Below are 19,210 nucleotides of genomic sequence, written 5' to 3' on the forward strand. Positions count from 1 at the left end.
ATCCGGCACATAACAACAGCATGTATTTTGCAATAGTTTGCGTTGTTTTTCTTGACTTTGTAATGAAGAATTTTGGTAATCTGTTGAATAAATACTTCAATTTTAAAATATTTACCCCTTAGAATTTACAAGTCAATGTACATATGGCAGTGGTGTGAGGAATGACATTTAACTTTATTTACTCTTGGTTTCAACAATGGTATATAAAACTAGAGAGCTAAGCATGCTGGGATTATAGAATTGATTAACCTCTGATAAAGTAGATGACGAAATGACCCTGGTAAGTCACTTGACCTTAGGGAAGTCACTTCTCTCTTGACCGCAGCACCCTGGTCTCCAAAATGAGTGGGTTCCACTCAGAGAAGTAACACATTTATTTATAAAAATACATTGGTATTCAATATACAATACACTATACTGAATACCATATACACATCAGACTGTGTTGTCCTCTATACAATGCTCAGTATGAGGGCACTTGAAATACCTGGGTGTCGATCCATTTGGTCCCGGCCTCCGTGTTCTCTACTCTTCCATAGAAGTGAACAGGCAGCATGAACTCAGGGCGGGCCTTCTCCCAGGGGTTTCCATGCCTCAGCCAATCATCTGCCTCTTCTATCTGCAAAAAGGACATGGCTTATAATTTGTTTTTCAGGAGATGTGGACCTAACCCTTCAATTATATCAAATCAAAAATATTTTTGACTGGATCAACTCAGTACTGCTTTGGCAAGAAAGATGTTGGTTCTGTCAACCTCAATTCATCTTTATTATCATACAGCCTAAATCAACAATACTTGGTAATATTGCTCTAAATGTTTCATATATATTACTGTGTTTAATCCTCATAGCAATCCTGTAGGAGGGAACTTAACAACTTCTCCCTTTTTAAAGGGAACTATAATTGCTCAAAGTTGCATGGACAGTGAATGATGCAGATAAGATTTGATGGTAGGTCTGTGGGTTCATCAATTGAAGAATTTGATGCTTTTGAACTGTGGTGTTGGAGAAGACTCTTGAGAGTCCCTTGGAATTCAAGGAGATCAAACCAGTCAGTCCTAAAGGAAATTAATCCTGAATATTCATTGGAAGGGCTGATGCTGAAGCTCCAATACTTTGGCCACCTGATGTGAAGAACCGACCCACTGGAAAAGACCCTGATGCTGGGAAAGATTGAAGGCAAGAAGAGGAGATGACAGAGGATGAGATGGTTGGATGGCATCACCGACTCGATGGACACGAGTCTGAACAAGCTCCAGGAGTTGGTGATGGACAGGGAAGCCTGTGGTGCTGCAGTCCATGGGGTCACAAAGAGCTGGACCCAACTGAGTGACAGAACTGAACTGTGGGTTCTAAAGCCTGTGCCTTAACATCTGGGAAGCCAACTGTCTAGCTTGAGGGAAAGAGCGGCCTCCAGTGGTGTTCACTGTTGGATACCTGGACCTGATGGGTCCTACATCATGATGTTCTGTCAAGAGCTTTGTGCCTAGAAAGCACAGCATCAGTGGAGAAAAGCTACTCGGAGAAAGCTCCCCTAGTAAAGCTTATTTCAGTATAGGTACAGAACATGATAACTATTTTTTCCATTTTTAAAAATTGAAGTATAGTTGACTTACAATATTGTGTCAGTTCCAGGTGTTCAGCATAGTGACAATACTTTTGCAGATTATATTCCATGATAGGTTATTATAAGATAAGAGGTATAATTTCCTGTGCTATACAGTGTATCCTTGTTGCTTATCTGTTTTATACATAGTAGTTTGTTAATCCCATACCCCTAATTTGTTGCTTCCCTCTTCCTTCTCCCATTTGGTAACAACAAATTTGTTTTCTATATCTGTGACTCTATTCTGCATATGTATTCATTTGTATTATTTTTTAGATTCCACATATAAGTGATAACATATTGTATTTGTCTTTCTCTGTGTGGCCTATTTCACTAAGCATAATAAGCATAATATTCTCCACATCCACCCATGATACTGCAAGTGGCAGCATTTCTTTTTTATGGCTGAGTAATATTTCATGGCACATATATACCATATCTTTATCTGTTCATCTGTTGATGGGCACTTGGGTTGCTTCCATGTCTTGACAATCGTAAACAGTGCTGCTATGAACATTGGGGTGCATCTATGTTTTTGAATTAGTGTTTTCATTTTTTCCAGATATATGCCCATGAATGGAATTGCTAGAACATATGGTAGTTCTATTATTAGTTTTTTAAGGATTGTCCATTGGGTCCCATAGTGGCTGCATCAAATTATATACCCACCAACAGAACACCATTACATTTTGTAGTCTGTTTAATTTAATCCTCATGTAATTTTGATCTGATAATGAACTATTACTTATAGTTCATTTAGAAAATAACACATACTAACAAGGTAAGGAATTTATTTTATTGATAATTTCAATGTATCCCCATGCAGTTACATCAGTTTATAATAAAATATTTCTTATACAATTTTTAAAATCAGAATTTGTATTTAGGGCATCCTGGACATCAAATAAATTTTGTTTTCTATAAAGAAACATAAAAATACCAAAACAAGGACAAAACACACGGTGGGAGGGGGGTACATTTTTAAAGTTATTATTAGTGAAAACTTTAAAATATTATATGTATACTAAAAGATGGAATTGTGTTCTGGCAAGAAGGGAAGGTTAAGGTTTTTTAATACAAAGTTCTCTTGTCAATGAGATTATCCCAAATATGGTTATTTTACCTATTTGTTTCCTCACCCTTCCCTCATAGAAAACTCAGCTTTAGTTTAAAGAGATATTAATTATGAATTATTACACAATGCTGGATGCTTCATGATCACCTACATATGAGTTCAGTGTCTGCCCCAGGCAGTGTGGAGAGAAGTGAACAAACACAGCTAACTTTTGAGATATTAGACAAAACATTAATGTCAACAGAGAGACAAGCTAACACATATCCATTTATTCAAACACTGATCACGACTTTATATTGGGAATGCCAGTAAGCTGCCCATTAACAGGAACTACCAGCAACATGATGAATGAAGAGGGGACTCACAGAAACAACATCTTTAGATAGAAAGTCTGGAGTTAGAGAGCTGCTGGAGACAGGAGAATGTAGCAGATGGAGGAGGAAGCCTAGGGAACGCTGGACCTAGATGTGAGCTAATCAGTAAAATGCATCCTGTTCAAATGCAGAGTCTCAGGCAGTATGGGGAGGGGGTCCCAAAATTTGCATTTAAAAATCTGCATCTTAACATGAAGACACTGGGTACATGGTGCAGTCGGGAGCTGCACGGTGATACAAAGTCAGGAACTATAATTCAGATCTGAGACTTCCGCTATCCCCGTCACAGAGAGAACAACAAAAAAGACAATGAAAATTTAACAAGGAAAGGACTGAATTTTTATCAGTTGATAAGAAATTGGTAAAGTTAGAGCCCACTAACTCATATTAATAATGAGAAACTTGATGAAAAATAAATGAGAATATCCACAAAGCATCAAGCATCCTTAATTGCAAAACACTTCGTGCTGCACTTAGGCAAGGGGGCAGGTTCTGGGTTTCAAATAGTGATCAATGTGAATACTGCTTTCTGTAACAGGAATGAACCTTTGGGCCTAGATGCCTCATTTCAGCATGCAGGACTGTTGTTAATATACAGCTTCAGGTTGTACATGAACCAGGAGGACAGTGAGGCAGAAAGAGCTTTCCTCTCAAAAAATGTGCACAGGTTAAGGGGACAACATATTTTCTGCTGATAAATGCAGCACAATCAGACTGTTCTCCCCTCAAGCAGAATGAAATGCCCATAGAAGAGAAACTGAACTCCGGGCTTCCCACCACCGGGCCCTTCCAGCCTCCCGTGCAAGTCAGAGGCCACATTTGCTCTTTTGAGGACACGCTGTTAATTGATAAGGGACTGACTAGTCAACAAGTCACTCTCAATGCAATCCAGGGTTGGTCTGATTTTTCCGCACCAAATAATGGCTGATTTTAATTCCACTGGGTTACTTAACACATTCTGTAGGAGAATAGAACTCCTAGCTTGCTCTTCTTTACTGATTCTCTTCTCGATTTTGGCAAGGAATCTGTCAATAATTCCCTCGATTATACAAAGCTTGTTTTTAAGGTAAATTGAAGCATAGATATTTCATAAACACCAGCTGGTCTAAGCAGATCAGAGGAGAAAGAGAGAACTGCCCCCCACCCAATCCACAGAGGCTGTGGGGTGGTGATAAACCTCCCCTCTATCCTGCTTCCTTCTAGCAAATTAGGCTGTAAATTTAGATTTCCATGTAGCCAGTGATCCCTGAATGCCCCAGCTTGCGGAGCCATATGAAGAGCAGGGGCCAGATGGGAGGAGAGCTTTCATTTATATCCAAGTGCGCTGTTTGGATCTGAACATCCCAGATGAAAAGGAGCTGAGACAAAGCAAGCAGAAGACTTGGAGTGAGGAGCAAAGTGCCCCTCTGGGTAGGGGTGGCGAGTGTGTGGCAGCTGGATCTGGCATCTTCCTACAGAAATTACTCAATGGACTCTATTCCAGCCAGCATGGAAGCAGAGGTCAGCTCAGGGTCTCAGTCAGAGATTGAATACTAAGAAATGCTTTTCCTCTCAACTGGTGGCTACACAGGACATGAAGAACCAGTGAGTAAAAATCAGGTGGTGTCAACAAACTTTGCTGTCTGATGATATCAATCATTGAAAAACGATTCTGGGGAACACCAAGAACTCAACAATGGCCACAAGCAGCTTGCTGGGTAATGTGAGTTGTGCATGGCTAGTCAGAGCAGGCTGGGCACAGGCTCCAAGAGACAGAAGGTTCCAGCAGATGGCTCGATTCAACTCTGAGATTTCTCCTGCCAGCATATTTTTCCACACAGAACTTTAGCATTTGACTGTTAAACTTTAATGCGAGGCTGTCCCAACTGTCTTTCCCTCTTTTCCTCCCAGTGTCCAGTCATTTTCAGAGAACTATTCCTGATAAGGTTTCTATGATCCCCAGTAGAGTTCAAGGTAGGTCAAGCATTTTAGCAATAAAATTATTTTCCTTGAGGGCAGGGTGGAGTTCACAAAGAACACTTTGTTACTCCAAATCTTCCTTGAAGAGAGCCTTCAAAAACTGAAAGTCCATCACCCTTTAAAAATCTTCCTAGCCTGTGCAATTTTCATCAGCCTTTTCTATGGTAAGAGCAACCCTGTAGCTGATGTGAGTAGGGGAGTGACCATGCGCTGAAAAAGCATGTTGCTTTCCTGAAATATATATATATATTTAAATGGAAACAGTTTCTTTTTTATGGTATGATCTATTTTATCTGTGCTCTTTAAAATCCCATCCCAGTGAGCAATGGCTATGGTAGATAAAATTAGGTGTCTTTCTCACTCAATTTCAAGTTATAACAAAAGAAGTGATGAAGGATAGTGAAGCTCGCTTTGGAGACTAGCCAAAGCCATCTTTTCTTTTTCCCTTAAAACACTGGAGATATATACTTCTTGATTCTCACAGGAGAGAAGAGATGGTTTCCTGGAATAAGGACATTTAAAGGCAGCAAATGTCAAAGGTGTGAATAACAGAGTGGCCTTTCATAAGACTTTGGGGAAAATGCACTTGAAAGAATTTTCTTGAGATTGAGCAGCTGAATTTAAAAAGATATCTTTAAATCTTTCAATTTAAAAAGAAAAGTAAAAAATAAAATCCTTAAACATTTTGAGGTATAATGAGTATCACACAGGATACAAAGACAGAATGGATACCATGTATTGCTTGGTTATGATGTGTTAAAATCTTGGTCCTGCTGGACATGCCTGCCAAGCTAGGCTTCTTACCATGTAACCCTAGATTTCTTCATTGTAGAAGGCAGCCAATTATTTTTATAACTTTTTACGATTATAAAATACACATTTCTTACAGACTATGAGTAATGTAGAAGAATAAAAAGATAGTCAAAGTCACACATAATCCTATCTCCCAGAGATAATTAATTACTATTGTACCTTTGAGATATAGATATATATACATACTTTTTTTCCCCTAGCATTTTATCTTTTTTGCTTCCTTTGTATAGGTCATACTATTCACATGATCCTATATCCCTTTTTTTCAACTAACATAAACAATTTCCCATTTTACTATAATTAATCAAAAACATGATATCAATGGCTATATTAATATATTATAAGTAAGTAAGTAAATTCGCTCAGTCATATCCAACTCTTTGCAACCCCATGGACTGTAGCCTACCAGGCTCCTCTGTCCGTGGGATTTTCCAGGCAAGAGTACTGGAGTGGGTTGCCATTTCCTTCTCCAGGGGATCTTCCTGACCCAGGGATTGAACCTGGGTCTCCAGCACTGGAGACAGACGCTTTACCGTCTGAGCCATCAGGGAATTAATATATTACACAATGCCACAATTTGTTAAAGTATCCTCCTTTTATTAGGAAAAATTAACATTCTTGAGTACCTACTTGTGTGCCAGACATTTTACATATTTTTATCATAATTTCGGGAAGGTGGCATCTCCATTTTGCAGACAAGAAAACCCAGGTTCAGAGAAGTTAGGTAACCTAATCAAGGCAGCATAACTCATAAGGGTAATGAGTTGCAGTTAGGCCTCAAATTAGAAATGAGACCTCAAATTAGAGCTCAAATGTTTTTCCTACCCAATACTGCCTCTTAATTGGTTTAGGAGTAGCTGAAGATATATTGGTGGTGGTGGTTTAGCCGTTAAGTTGTGTCCGACCCTTGCAACCCCAGGGACTATAGCCCACCAGGCTCTTCTGTCCATGGCGTTTCCAAGGTACGGATATTGGAGTGGTTTGCCACTTCCTTCTCCAGGGATCGAACTCAGGTCTTCTGCATTGCAGGCAGTCTCTTGCATAGCAAGCAGATTCTTTACCAACTGAACCACCAGGGAAGACCCTGAAGCTACACTGGTCCTTAACAAAATTTGGAAGCTTGTCTTTCAATAGGTTCTCAATATTCTCCTCCTGGGACTTTCCTTGATGCAACCTCTCATCAAATCAAATCTTTCAGTACCTACTCTCCTTGGCCCAGAAAGTGTCCAAATACTGAGGGAGGAGAAAGCAGATGGTGACGCCACTCAGCTTCTCATCCTTCCCCTCCCCGGGGATTAGCTCTAGCCTAGGTCCCCCAACCCAGTGCCTGAGTGTGCTGCCTTTGGACTGACTCTTACAAGTGTGACAAGGGCTCAGAGAGGTCAGGCTTTTCTGAAAATCCAGTATCTTTGGGGTATGGGTATGAGACAAAGATAGGGAGAAGAGAAAGACTAAATCACATTTAACATCAAAGAGAACTGTCCGTGCATGGACAGCTACATGACTGTAGCTCAAAGGATTATCAAAGATAAAGAGAAACAAATACTTAAGAATCTGGTTTGGTTATACGAAAATAAAATGAGAGTCATTTATATGGATTAATTACTATTTGTGCAAATTTCTATGGAGCACTATAATTACACATATTAAATATGTGCCAGATTTATTTGGTATAATAGTTAACAAGGCTGCCTGCTATTATCTTATATATAAAAAAAAAGCAGAACACTGAATTTATATATCTTATAAGATAGGCATATTAAGATGTGAGTTTGAGCAACCTCCGGGAGATAGTGTAGGACAGGAAAGCCTGGCATGCTGCAGTCCATGGTGTCACAAAGAGTTTGACACAACTGAGCAACTGAACAACAAAGGCATATTAAGGAGAGCAAGACTCTGTAGAAAAGAGTACTGATTGTGACTGGGAAAACTGGGGATGCAGACTTACCAACACTGTGATCTGAGGTGACTTCACCTCTTAAGGGCCTCAGTTTTCTCACCTACAAAAATGGTGACATGCTTCCTACCATGAAGGGCTATTGGGAAAGATCATGAGTCAAAAGACATGCTCCTCCATTTTGCATGCTGCAGAGATAGGACACTGCCCATTACAGATGGTCTGCCTTCAGGCACTCAGTGATAAGTCTCTTCATGGCATCCTTATGAGTCTGGCACTGTAAAAGCTGCTCTGGATCTGCTGGTGAATGATACTGGTGATGCTGGCAGGCCCTCTGCTCTCAGGGAGCTTACATCGCAAAGTGGGAAGACTGACAGAATTCACAGATGTCAATCAAATGCCACAGAAATTAGTAACGCCCTCTGTTAAATTCTGTAAATTATAAATCATCCAGAACATCATCAGGGCAAAATTTAAATGACAAAATTAAAAAATATGAGTCACATACCTGCCATCCATCTCGAATCTTCTGATTGAAGATTCCATATTCATATCGGATGCCATATCCATAGGCTGCAAGCCCCAGAGTTGCCATGGAATCCAGGAAGCAGGCTAAATTAAACCGAGCACAAGCAAAAGACAGAGTTATCAAGGTAAGTAAAAATTTGTCTTTCTCTAAAAAACATGGCAGCCACAAAACATTTTTTTATGAGAAACCATATTTGTATTTCAAAACACAGAGACTGCTGCACAGTGAGTATTAATTTTTTAAAGTCACATTTTCCCTGATTATAATAAAATAAATACCATAGAAAAGTTAGAAAATACAAAAATGCATAAAGAAGAAAACATCATTTATTATCTCACTATCTAGAAACTACTACTATGTACTTGGCATTCCATTTGAGAATAGAGAAGGAAACTGGTCTGTGTTAGACATGTCCTTTATTGTGCCTGTCCCTTGCACTGCCCTTTCTAGGGAAATCTGTCTCCATGTCCCCTTGCTTGAAAAGACATGTATAATTTACATGTGACCTATCTGACCGACTGGGACATCTGTGGCAGACTCTCTTTCTGGCTAGTAGAATTCCAGTGTTGTTCACATACCAGGTTATGCTTCAGGGAGGCTGGTCCTGGAAGTGAATGTTGCTTGACTAAACTTCTAGGCTAATCATGGTAATTCTATGTCCTTCACCAGTTTTGGTTTTGGCCTGAGCATACGATGCATCATTCTATCCAGGGAGAGCTGCTAGGAGGTCTGCTGGGTACAGTTAAAGATTTTCCTTACTGCTGCTGTTTTTTTTCCATGAAAAGTCAAAAGAACCACAGAGATGCAGAGTCCTGACTGAACTGTGCTGCTGAATAAATAAACCTTGGAATAGCCAACCTCTAGAGTTGTTCTGTGATAGTACACGGCCTTGTTGGCTGAATTTTTTTAAAATTTATTTTATTTTTGGTTCTGTTGCTGCACTCAGGCTTTCTCTAGTTGTGGTAGGCAGGGGCTACTCTCTAGTTATAGTGCACAAGGCTTCTCATTGCAGTGGCTTCTCTTGTGGCACAAGGGTCCCAGAGAGCAGGCTCAGTAGTTGTACACAGGCTTGGTTGCCTCATGGTGCATAGCATCTTCCCGGACCAGGAATCAAACCTGTGTCCCTTGTATTGGCAGGCAAATTCCTAACCACTGGACCACCAGGGAAGTCCAGGATGCATATTTTTAATTTAATGGTATCGGTATTATATTTTTAATATTTTCCTCTATATTTGTTGAAAAATAATTTCTGGATTAAAAACTCAAACTGAATCCATACAAAAAAGGATATTCATTAATTAAATCGAACACAGTATAACAAGTGTATCACTGCCTACTAGTCAATCAAAGAGCAAACTGTCAAACGCACAAGATGATAACACAATGGCCAAACAACTTAGGTCCTACCACACAAGTATGTGAGTTGAGCAGTTGTGAACAGTGAAGTGAAGGGGCCACTGTGGAAACCCTTCAGGGCACAGGAAGCATCTGGTTAGCTTTGGGGTTTGAAGCAATGTCTCCAAACTTTTTAAGCAATGTCTCTTTTGTTCAAGTTCCTTTCTCTACTGTCTGTCTAGAACTGGTCAAACCACAGTGCAGAGCCAAAAACAAATACATCTACTACTAGGTCACACATTGCACTTCTCCTAGACAGTCTGCTGGTTCTATAGGAATAGTTGTGCGTGGCATCTGAGAAGGTGTCAATAGCCAGACAACACAGCACATTCACGATGTCGCTTACCAGCAAGCCTCCCAAGACCACCATTGCCAAGCCCAGCATCTTCTTCAATTTCTTCTAACTCCTCCATATCCAGTCCAAGCTGGGGATGAGAGGAAAACAACATTGAACGTGGATACAAACAGGACACTTCAGAGAGAGCAATCATTTCCTAAAGCTTTGGGTTGGGCATCTAGGTTCATCTGTGAACTCAATCCTTCCAGGTCCCTCAGTGCTAGAACTGACATCAGATAACCCCTGCAGATGCTGATGACTGAAGATGCAGACTGTCCGTGAGGGCACAGCAGCAGATTGGACTCTAAATATCCATTGCGACTCTGTTATTTATTAGTTACATGACCCTGGGCAAGGTACTAAATCTCACTATGACTTTTATCTCCTGTTTAAAAATGACATGGGAGCAGTCCAGTGGTTAAGACTCTATGCTTCTATTGCCAGGGGCCCAGGTTCAATCTCTGGTGGGGGAACTAAGATCCTGCAAACTGTGCCATACAACCAAAAGAAAAATAATAAAACTAAAAAGAAATTAAAATAAAATGAGGATAATAGTATCTATTGGAGAAGGAAATAGCAACCCACTCTAGTATTTTTGCCTGAGAAATTCCATGGACAGAGGAGCCTGGCGGGCTGCAGTCCACGGGGTTGCAAAGAGTTGGACACAACTTAGTGACTAAAATAAAACAATGACAATAGTATCTATTTCATTTAGGACTGTGAATTAAATGAGATTATACAAACAAAGCACTCAGAATGATTCCTGGGTAGATATTCCTCAATAAATATTGGCTATTACTATTTCTTAAAGTTATTTTTTTGTTGTCAGGGTAAAACCTCAGAAATAGTCTAGTACCAAGTCCACACTAACTGGACTAAATTAGAAAATTACCGAAAGATATGAGGTCAGATTCTCTGGGATGGACTAAAGTTCATCGTTTCATGACCACAATGTATTTACTCACTGAGGTCAAAGGTTGTCAACCCAAAACCAGTTAGGGAGTCACTGCCTGTAAGATCTGGGGCCAGACAGCAGTCAGGGAAATCTCAGTCCTGTGGGCCAGCTGGGATGGGCCTAAAATCCTCTACTTCTCTCTGGGGTAGATAACAGGCTGTAGGGGAACAGTCGCAGGGGAGATAAGTTAGGAGTTTGGGATTAACATAGGCACACTCTGCTATATATAAAATAGGTGAACAACAAGGACCTACTGCATAGCACAGGGAACTATACTCAATATCTTGTAATAGCCTATAATGGAAAAGAATCTAAAAAGAGGGGGGCGACAGAGGATGATATGATTGGATGGCATCATCGACTCGATGGACATGAGTTTGAGCAAGCTCTGGGAGTTGGTGATGGACAGGGAGGCCTGATGTGCTGCAGTCCATGGGCTCTCAAAGAGTTGGACATGACTGAGCAACTGAACTGAATATATATATATTGTACACTTGGAACTAACACAACATTGTAAATTAACTATATTCAATTAAAAAAAGAAAGAGAGAGACTGTGAGAGGCTGAGGAGCATCTATAACCTTGGGGATGGATGGAATTGGTTGACAGTCAGTTCTTTGCCCTCAAGCATTAGAACCAACACAGCCAGAGGCCACTAGCAGCAGTATGGACTCATATCAAAATTGTGTAGCCCTAGAGATCACTTTTCACTCTTGCCTGGAAAATCCCATGGATGGAGCAGCCTGGTAGGCTGCAGTCCATGGGGTTGCTAAGAGTCGGTCATGAGTGAGTGACTTCACTTTCACTTTTCACTTTCATGCATTGGAGAAGGAAATGGCAAACCACTCCAGTGTTCTTGCCTGGAGAATCCCAGGGACGGGGCAGCCTGGTGGGCTGCCATCTATGGGGTTGCACAGAGTCGGACACGACTGAAGCGACTTAGCAGCAGCAGTAGCAGAGATCACTTTGGACAGCTCATCTTACCATGAGGAAACTGATGAAAAAGACCTGTCCTCTGCTGACTAGATAATAATCTAGCCCATGCCTGGCTAATGATGGTCTGTTCTGAAATGATTGCAATCTTATCTGAAAGTGATGCAATCCATGAAATTAGATATTGTTTTACATGGAAACATAATATACACATTTAAAAATGCATGCTTAACGTGGATGTCCCAGTTGCCATGGGGCTGGTTACCAATTTGGATTCCTATCTTTATATCAAAAGTTGCTTTCTGGTACAAGTCTTGATAACTGCATCTTCTAAGAGTTCAAAAATGGATCTGCCTCTATTCATTGTTAAAAGGGCTTTCAAATTTGCTCCTGATTTACTAGAGTACTGGGGTCCCTGTGACACCAACTGCTAATACTAGTGCTTAGGATTTGTAACATTCTTAAACATCTGAGTCTAGAGTAGGCTGCACTCCTTGAGCAAGGAGTTACTTCATCTCACCTGGTTCAATTCTGGTCCAAAGGAAGTATATTTTTTCAGCTGATATCAAGGGAAGCAAAGAAAAGGGAAGCAGAGAGGAGCTGCAATTGTTCTTTGACCCGGAATCCTCTGCTAAACCCACATGAAGGAAACCAGCCCTAGTGACAAGCAGCTGTCCACATGAGGGGACAACAACCCCATGCCAGGACAAAAGCAATTTAAACAGTCTCTCATCTAGAGTGTGTCTTTGCAAATACACAGTCCTCCCATCAACCACATCAGAAAGGTTAATGACTATTTTTGGTATGAATATGCTTAAAGGTCAGGAGAGGACCAGTTAAATATCAAACAAATTAGCACATCAGGTTCAAGACCTCAAGCTTCTCATTTGAAGAGGAAGTGTATTTTTACATCTCATGAAGCAATAGAGAAAGTATGACAACAGAATTTTAAAAGCTTATTAATTTCAGATAATGTCTTGATACACATGCAACAGTCAAATTTTTATCATTTTTTAAAAGTAGATAGGAGTCCAAAGAAAAGCCTGTGATTCTGACAGCAGGGACTTAAGTTCTTTTTAAAGGCTGTTCAGATGCAAATTTCTAAAATGCAATTTGTTGTGGAATGCTGTCAAAAACTGATTGCAGAACAAAATTCTCATGGGGCAAAGCTAGTTCTCTAACTGTGTTCCTCTTAAACCAGAGATAAGTAGTACTATAGTGTACATTTCTAATAGTCTGTAACAGCCATGTCTACAGAAACAATTTTTCATCTTTTTTTTCCTTTTTTTTAGGGGGGATGCTCTCTCCCCAAGGTTTCTGAGTTGCACTTGAAATTTAAAGGGAGAGAATGAGAGAAATACAGAGATCATGTACCTGGTAGATGGCCTCGTCACAGGCATTCTGCAGACCCAGGTTGATCATGGTGTTCTGTAATGTTCGGCCCATGTAAAATTCCAAAGAGAGGTAATAAACCCTCTGAAACAAAGAAAAATGATGTCATGTGAACAGCTACGAGGCCAGCCTTACTTGTCAACATAAAAACACAAGGTAAACAATAAAAAACAAATAGGCAGGACTACTTTAATTCAGGTTCAAACGAGACTCCTATAGATGCATGAAGGGCTAAAGAAAAGCACTACTGACAAAATGGAAAAACCATTTTATATCCTGGTTTTGGTAACACTTAAATATCTTTTACTCCCGGGGGGGGGTGGGGTGGCGGGGGGGAAGACGTCAAACTCATTCAACGAAATAGATTCAATGTTTTGTGGGTTTTTTTCTTCTGATTCACAAGCCTCATGATAAAGCGTATGTTTTGGGTAAACAGCGGTCAGAATGACATAGCTCATCATTCATCTGTAAAATGTTTCTAGGATGATGGTCAGGTGGGTTTGGCTGTGAGTACCTCAAGTCATCCAGGAAACCCTATTAACTCCCTTCAGACACACCCACTGGCTACAAAGTATATTCCTTAACTGTTAGCGCAAGTAATAGTATAATTAAATATTTTACAATTAAAATTACTCTAGAAAGTCTATGAATTGACAATAGTTTCTTCTGAATAACAAGTTTATTGGTGTTTGTTCTTGGTGAAATGGGACACTTCTCTATCAGTTTAGAAACTATTTGCCTTTGACATGGTAAAAGCCAGGTGATCGGAGTTGAAAGTGAAGGGTACAAAGCTCAGACATTACTAAAACCCTTTAAAATCTAAGTACAGTTTACTAATTTAAAAAAAGGATCATTAACTTTATCACCCTCTTAAAAAGGATTTGGTCAAGCAGAAAATACTAAAAAAATAAGAATACAGTTCAATATAAGGAATGCTTATTATAATATTTAACTCATTAGTTACACATATATACTTAAAATATTATAAGAAAATGTCAATTTAGAAATCTCAGTTTTCCCTATTTTCATTTTATGAAACAATTGAATTCGAAGTCTCCCATGGAGAGTCAATATGTGATTTAATACTATTTTCCAGAGCACATCATTATTACTTTTATCCAAGTTTGAATATCCATAACGCTATCATTAGAGCTCTCATTAGTTTATTAGACACCTTTGTGAGTTAGGAAAAAGGGGCAGATGCGGGTCAAAGAGGTGCAAGTTGCCACTCACCCCCATGACTGGTGCTCTCGTACCACTCACTACGTCACAAAAAGGAAGAGCTTCTCAAGCCACAAACATTCATTTATGTAACATTAGGGCAATTATTTTCATGCTTCTCTGTGTGCATTTTCATGATCTCCATAATAAAACCACTATGTATGGCGTTTTTACATTTTAGTGATCTAGAAAAAGCTTGCTGATAAACACAGTATATATATATATCAAGCACTTGCAATTGTGATGTTATAGCCCCAGGAATAATGACTACATTTGTGTTAATTTTCTTTCTCTCCCTCTTAAGAATTCTAAATTAGCATGAATTTAAGAGTTTTTCAGATATTTAAAGCTCTTCCTAAAAAAAAAAAAAAGTTGCTGCTTAAAATATTTTAAAATAAAATAATTAGAGAAACTTGTTGCATGACAGATTTTCCAAAGACATGAATTTAAGATGATTTCCTATTTTCCCATAAATAAATTTTGGGGGGAGGGATTGCATCTTATATTTGGGGATACAGAAGACCTTAAAAAAATTGATCTCCCTCATCCTCTTAGTTAGTGGTCTCTAAACATTTATTTATTTATTTTTTCATTTATTTTTATCAGTTGGAGGCTAATTACTTTATAGTCTCTAAACATTTAAAACATACTTCTGGTAGTAAAATATTTGAGCATTGCCAATATATGCTATAGATTATAAACATGCACTACTATTATTAATATCTTATGTGTATTTTACAAAAAATAGAAAATTTCAAAAGGCTTGTAAAGATAAAATAAAGAAAACAAAACAGTATGTAATATTTTAAAAATAATTTAAATTTTTCCTAGCATTAATTAGAGGTCCTGGTAGTTCTGGGAAGGTGTATAGAAAAGATAGCAACAACAACAAAAAAGAAAAGATAGCAACACAATTGAGCCTTGCAGGGCAGGCAAGAACTGGGCAGAAACACCTGGTGGGAATGAATGGCATTCCGAGGGAAGGGTGCAGTATTGGCAGAGGCCTGGAAGTGAGGAGATCAGGGCATGGATGGGAATGGCAAGTCGGGTTGGTGGGAGAACATGGTAAGTCCAGGGGGGTTATGGGAAATAATCTCACCTGGGCTGTGATGGGCCTTCAGTGCCAGATAAAGAGGACTGTGCCAGGCGACGACTGTGCCAGGCGACCAGAGCCAGTGCTATAGATCTGAGCAGAGGGCAAGGTGTGTCACTTTAGGAGGTTTAATCAGATTATAATGCAAAGAACGAGATGGGATTGAAAACTCAAATGCCTTCAGGAGCCAGGCTGAGAAGATGCATGCATAAAGGCTATCACAAAAACCAATGAGGAGTAGTGGGCCAAGAGCTGGGTTGGACATGTCCTGCCCAAAGGCAAGGAAAATAAAATTGCTTAAAGATGTTTAACAAACCAAACAAAATAAGTCTGCTAACCATTTATTCAGCTGCGTGCCGCCAAGTTTAACCACTTCTGGGAAGCAATCATTAGAAATCTACTTCTTGGGAGAGCAGAGATCAGGGCCTCAATCAGGCAGAGAAGGGAGAATGGAGGAGAGTGGGTGATTTCAAGGCAAACTGCAGAAATCAACAGAATTTGGTGAATTGCTGAGTGGGGAATACACGAGGAAGTCAAAGGTGAAAGTAGAGTTTTGTGTCTGGATGACCTGTCAGGATGACAATGCCATTAACATTAGAAATACAAGACGGGCGGGATTGGGAGGGATGATGATTCTGAGTTTTTAACATGCTGAGTTTGAGGGAATAAGGGGAGATCTAGTTGTGGTCACCAAGCACTTATAAATGTAGGAATGGAGTCTGAAAAGGAATTGAGACTAGAGATCCAGATGTGGGATTCGTTTGCAGTTGCCAGGCAGAAGGGGAGGTGGGAGAGATTATACTGGATAGATATATATTGGACACACCTACAGGCTCCACTTTGTGCTGAGGGCTGGGACCTTTTATTAACACTGGAACGGATCTTGTTCACTTGTATCACTATCAGAATACCTGGCTTAAATGCTTGCCCAGTGCAGAAACTCTCAAGAGGAGAAAACTATGAAGTACCAGTTAAGTCACTGGCAAAGAAACATACAAGGTGAGTGTGTGTTCTATGGTACTAAATGCTTTGGAAATGTATGTGTGTGTCAGGGGAGGCGGGAGTTCTAACGGCGCATCATCTCACACTCCAGCTTAAAAACTTAAAGAATAATTTTTAATATAATGTGTAGTCCTCTCTATGCAAATTAAAAATACAGTAAATATATGCATACATAAAGTGTTTTTTAAGGGTATATTTTGGGGCTTCCAAGATGGCACTAGTGGTAAAGAATCTGCCTGCCAGCGCAGGAGATGGCAGGAGTGGCAGGGTTCAATCCCTGGGTCAGGGAGATCGCATGAGGAAGGAAATGGCAACCCACTCCAGTATTCTTGCGGGGAGAATCCCATGAACAGAGGAGCCTGGCAGGCTGCGGTCTGCCGGGTCTAAAAGAGTCTGACACCACTGACCGCAGTGCAGCAGAAGAAAATATTTTAGCAGTTGCTACCTTCCGGTAGAGGCCTAGGCGTCAGGGGTGAGGAAGTTACTTTCCATTTGAAAGTTTCATTGGAACTGCAACTTCTCACTCAGGAATTTTTTGCTCAGGGCTTCTTTGAGCACTTGGAATATGGACTATTCTTTTTCATGCTTTCTGTGTTAAAACAATTTGTAATAAATATTTGGGCCACTGTCTCCAGGATTTACCCATTTTTCACCCTTTCCAATACACTCTCTCACCCTTACTGGGCACAGCACAATCCTTCTCGATGCCAAGTCCTCCTCCAGCCCGCGTGCGGTGGGTAGGAGTGGTTTGTGAACAGCGGCTCCTCAGCAGTCCGGGGGTGGCCTGGCCCTCGGCCCCCAGCCAGCAGGAACCAAGTTAGTCCAGGAGCTCCACACCCCACTCCAGGTAGTGGGGTGCGGGGAGGGGGGATACAGAGCTCTGAGCGTGGGTCAGGACCTCTACCCTCGCCCCCTCCTACTCTCCCCATCCCTTCGTCACACTCGGGGGGTGCTTTCGACCAGCCCGGGTCTTGCACGCAAACCCCATCTCATCTCCTCCTCTAAAAAGGTCCTGTGGGCTGTGATGCGCCTTCCTCCGGCTCCTGCCCCACCTGCCCCCTTAAATCTTATTACCATTTGCCGACCTCAGCAGGTCTCGGCTCCCTAAACCTTCAGCTTCCCCTTCCCCACTCCCCCTATCCCGCGCCCCCTAGGCAGGGTTTTTAATCCCCTTTGTTCTGGATCGACAGTTTGGGGCCTAGAACTGTGCCTGGCATTCAGACTGGAGCCGCCAGCTATCTCTAGATTAGATGCTGAGAGTAGATGCTCCAAAGAAAGTTTGTGAAACCAGTGGACAGGCGAGGGAGGCTTGGGCTTCCGCTCCAGGAGATCCCCGGGAACGGGAAGCACAGTGGTTAGGGTGGGGCTGGCGCCCGGATAACCGAGACGTGACTGGGGTGTTGGCGGAATGCCAGATCTGACCGCGGCTGCACACCCGCCGCCCACCCACTCTCCCCCGGACTTCGCGGGGTGTGTGTGTGTGTGTGCAGGGGGAGGATCGGCGTTAGGAGAAGTCCCCTTAGGGCTCCACCCACCCAGCCGGGGCCGTCGCCCCGACGCTCGGCTGCCGCCCTCCCAGAAGGGCAGGGCGCCGCGCAGGGCGCCGGGGAGCGCCCGCCGGCCCCGCGGCGCGGGCAGTACCTTGGGGCACTTCTCGTAGTAGTACTGCTGCGTGCGGATCCAGCGCCCCACCAGGTGGTCGCGCACCGTGTGCGCCAGCGCGAAGAAGTAGTCGCGCGGGGTGGCCACGTTGCGGTCCTTGACCAGAGTGAAGTGCAGGTGCCGATTGAAGCCCTTCTTCAGCTCGGCCACGTTCTCCACGCCCACGATGCCGCGGATGCTGATCTGCCGCCGCTTCTCCTGGTCGGTCAGGGGCTTGGCCATGGCGGCGGCGGGCAGCGCGGCAAGCGGGACGTGCGGCTCCGGACCGGCGGCGGGACAGGGGCGGAGCAGCTCTGCGCCGCTCGCCGCTTTTGAGTCGGAAGAAAGTGTGGGATCCGCCCCTGGGCGCGGCTGCGCCGCCCCGGGTCCGGGCCCGCCTGCCTGTGTAGCGGAGGGAGGGCCCGGCTCCCCGTCTCCCTACCTCCCGTCTCCGGGCCGACGGGGCGGGAGCGGCGGTCGGTGCGAGCCGGTGGGGACCTCCGCGGGCGAGAGTCTGCGCACCCGCTATGCCTGGATGGGGCGCCGCTGGGCGCTGGAGGCTGGAGGGACCTCGGGTGATTCCTCTTGGCGGTTGAAAAGGGATCTGTGATAACTGATTGACGATCCCTTCAGGATCTGTGGAAATGGGGAAGTGGGGAGAGTGGGGAGAGGAGGGAATCTGTCCTGTTTCCCCGCTCCGGAGTGTTGGGTATAAGAAGAATGTCTGGGTGCGAAAGCGTTGTAAGCAGAGATAGAGAAGGGGGGGGGGGGTGCTTTTTTGACCTACGAGGAGGTATTTTTGGCCTAAGCCATTTTGTGATCTAGGCTTGGCCATAATATTTGTCCTTGAACAGGTCACAGCAGTTAACGATCTTAAGGGAAGTAAGGGAAAGCAGGAACAAAGGGAAAGCAGTCAAGAAAAAATAGTTCGGTGATAAAGAGTCCTAGTTTGTCCTCAGGCGACAGACATAACAATCTGATGCTCATCT

General features: G+C 42.2%; 1 protein-coding gene across 1 annotated transcript in view; it reads right to left on the reverse strand.

The window, feature by feature from the left end:
* Window positions 1-18,723, reverse strand: part of PYGL (glycogen phosphorylase L) — a 51,385-nt gene extending 32,662 nt beyond the window's left edge. The window contains exons 1-5 of the mRNA XM_043471652.1: window positions 18,222-18,723; window positions 13,247-13,348; window positions 9,994-10,072; window positions 8,232-8,335; window positions 488-619 (exon numbers count right to left, since the gene is read on the reverse strand). Of these exons, the coding sequence (XP_043327587.1) occupies window positions 488-619; window positions 8,232-8,335; window positions 9,994-10,072; window positions 13,247-13,348; window positions 18,222-18,464 (660 nt within the window). The 5' untranslated portion in view covers window positions 18,465-18,723. The remainder of the gene's footprint in view (window positions 1-487; window positions 620-8,231; window positions 8,336-9,993; window positions 10,073-13,246; window positions 13,349-18,221) is intronic.
* Between the last annotated feature and the right edge of the window lie 487 nt (window positions 18,724-19,210).

This window comes from Cervus canadensis, chromosome 6 (genome assembly GCF_019320065.1).
Source record: "Cervus canadensis isolate Bull #8, Minnesota chromosome 6, ASM1932006v1, whole genome shotgun sequence".
Classification (NCBI taxonomy): domain Eukaryota; kingdom Metazoa; phylum Chordata; class Mammalia; order Artiodactyla; family Cervidae; genus Cervus; species Cervus canadensis.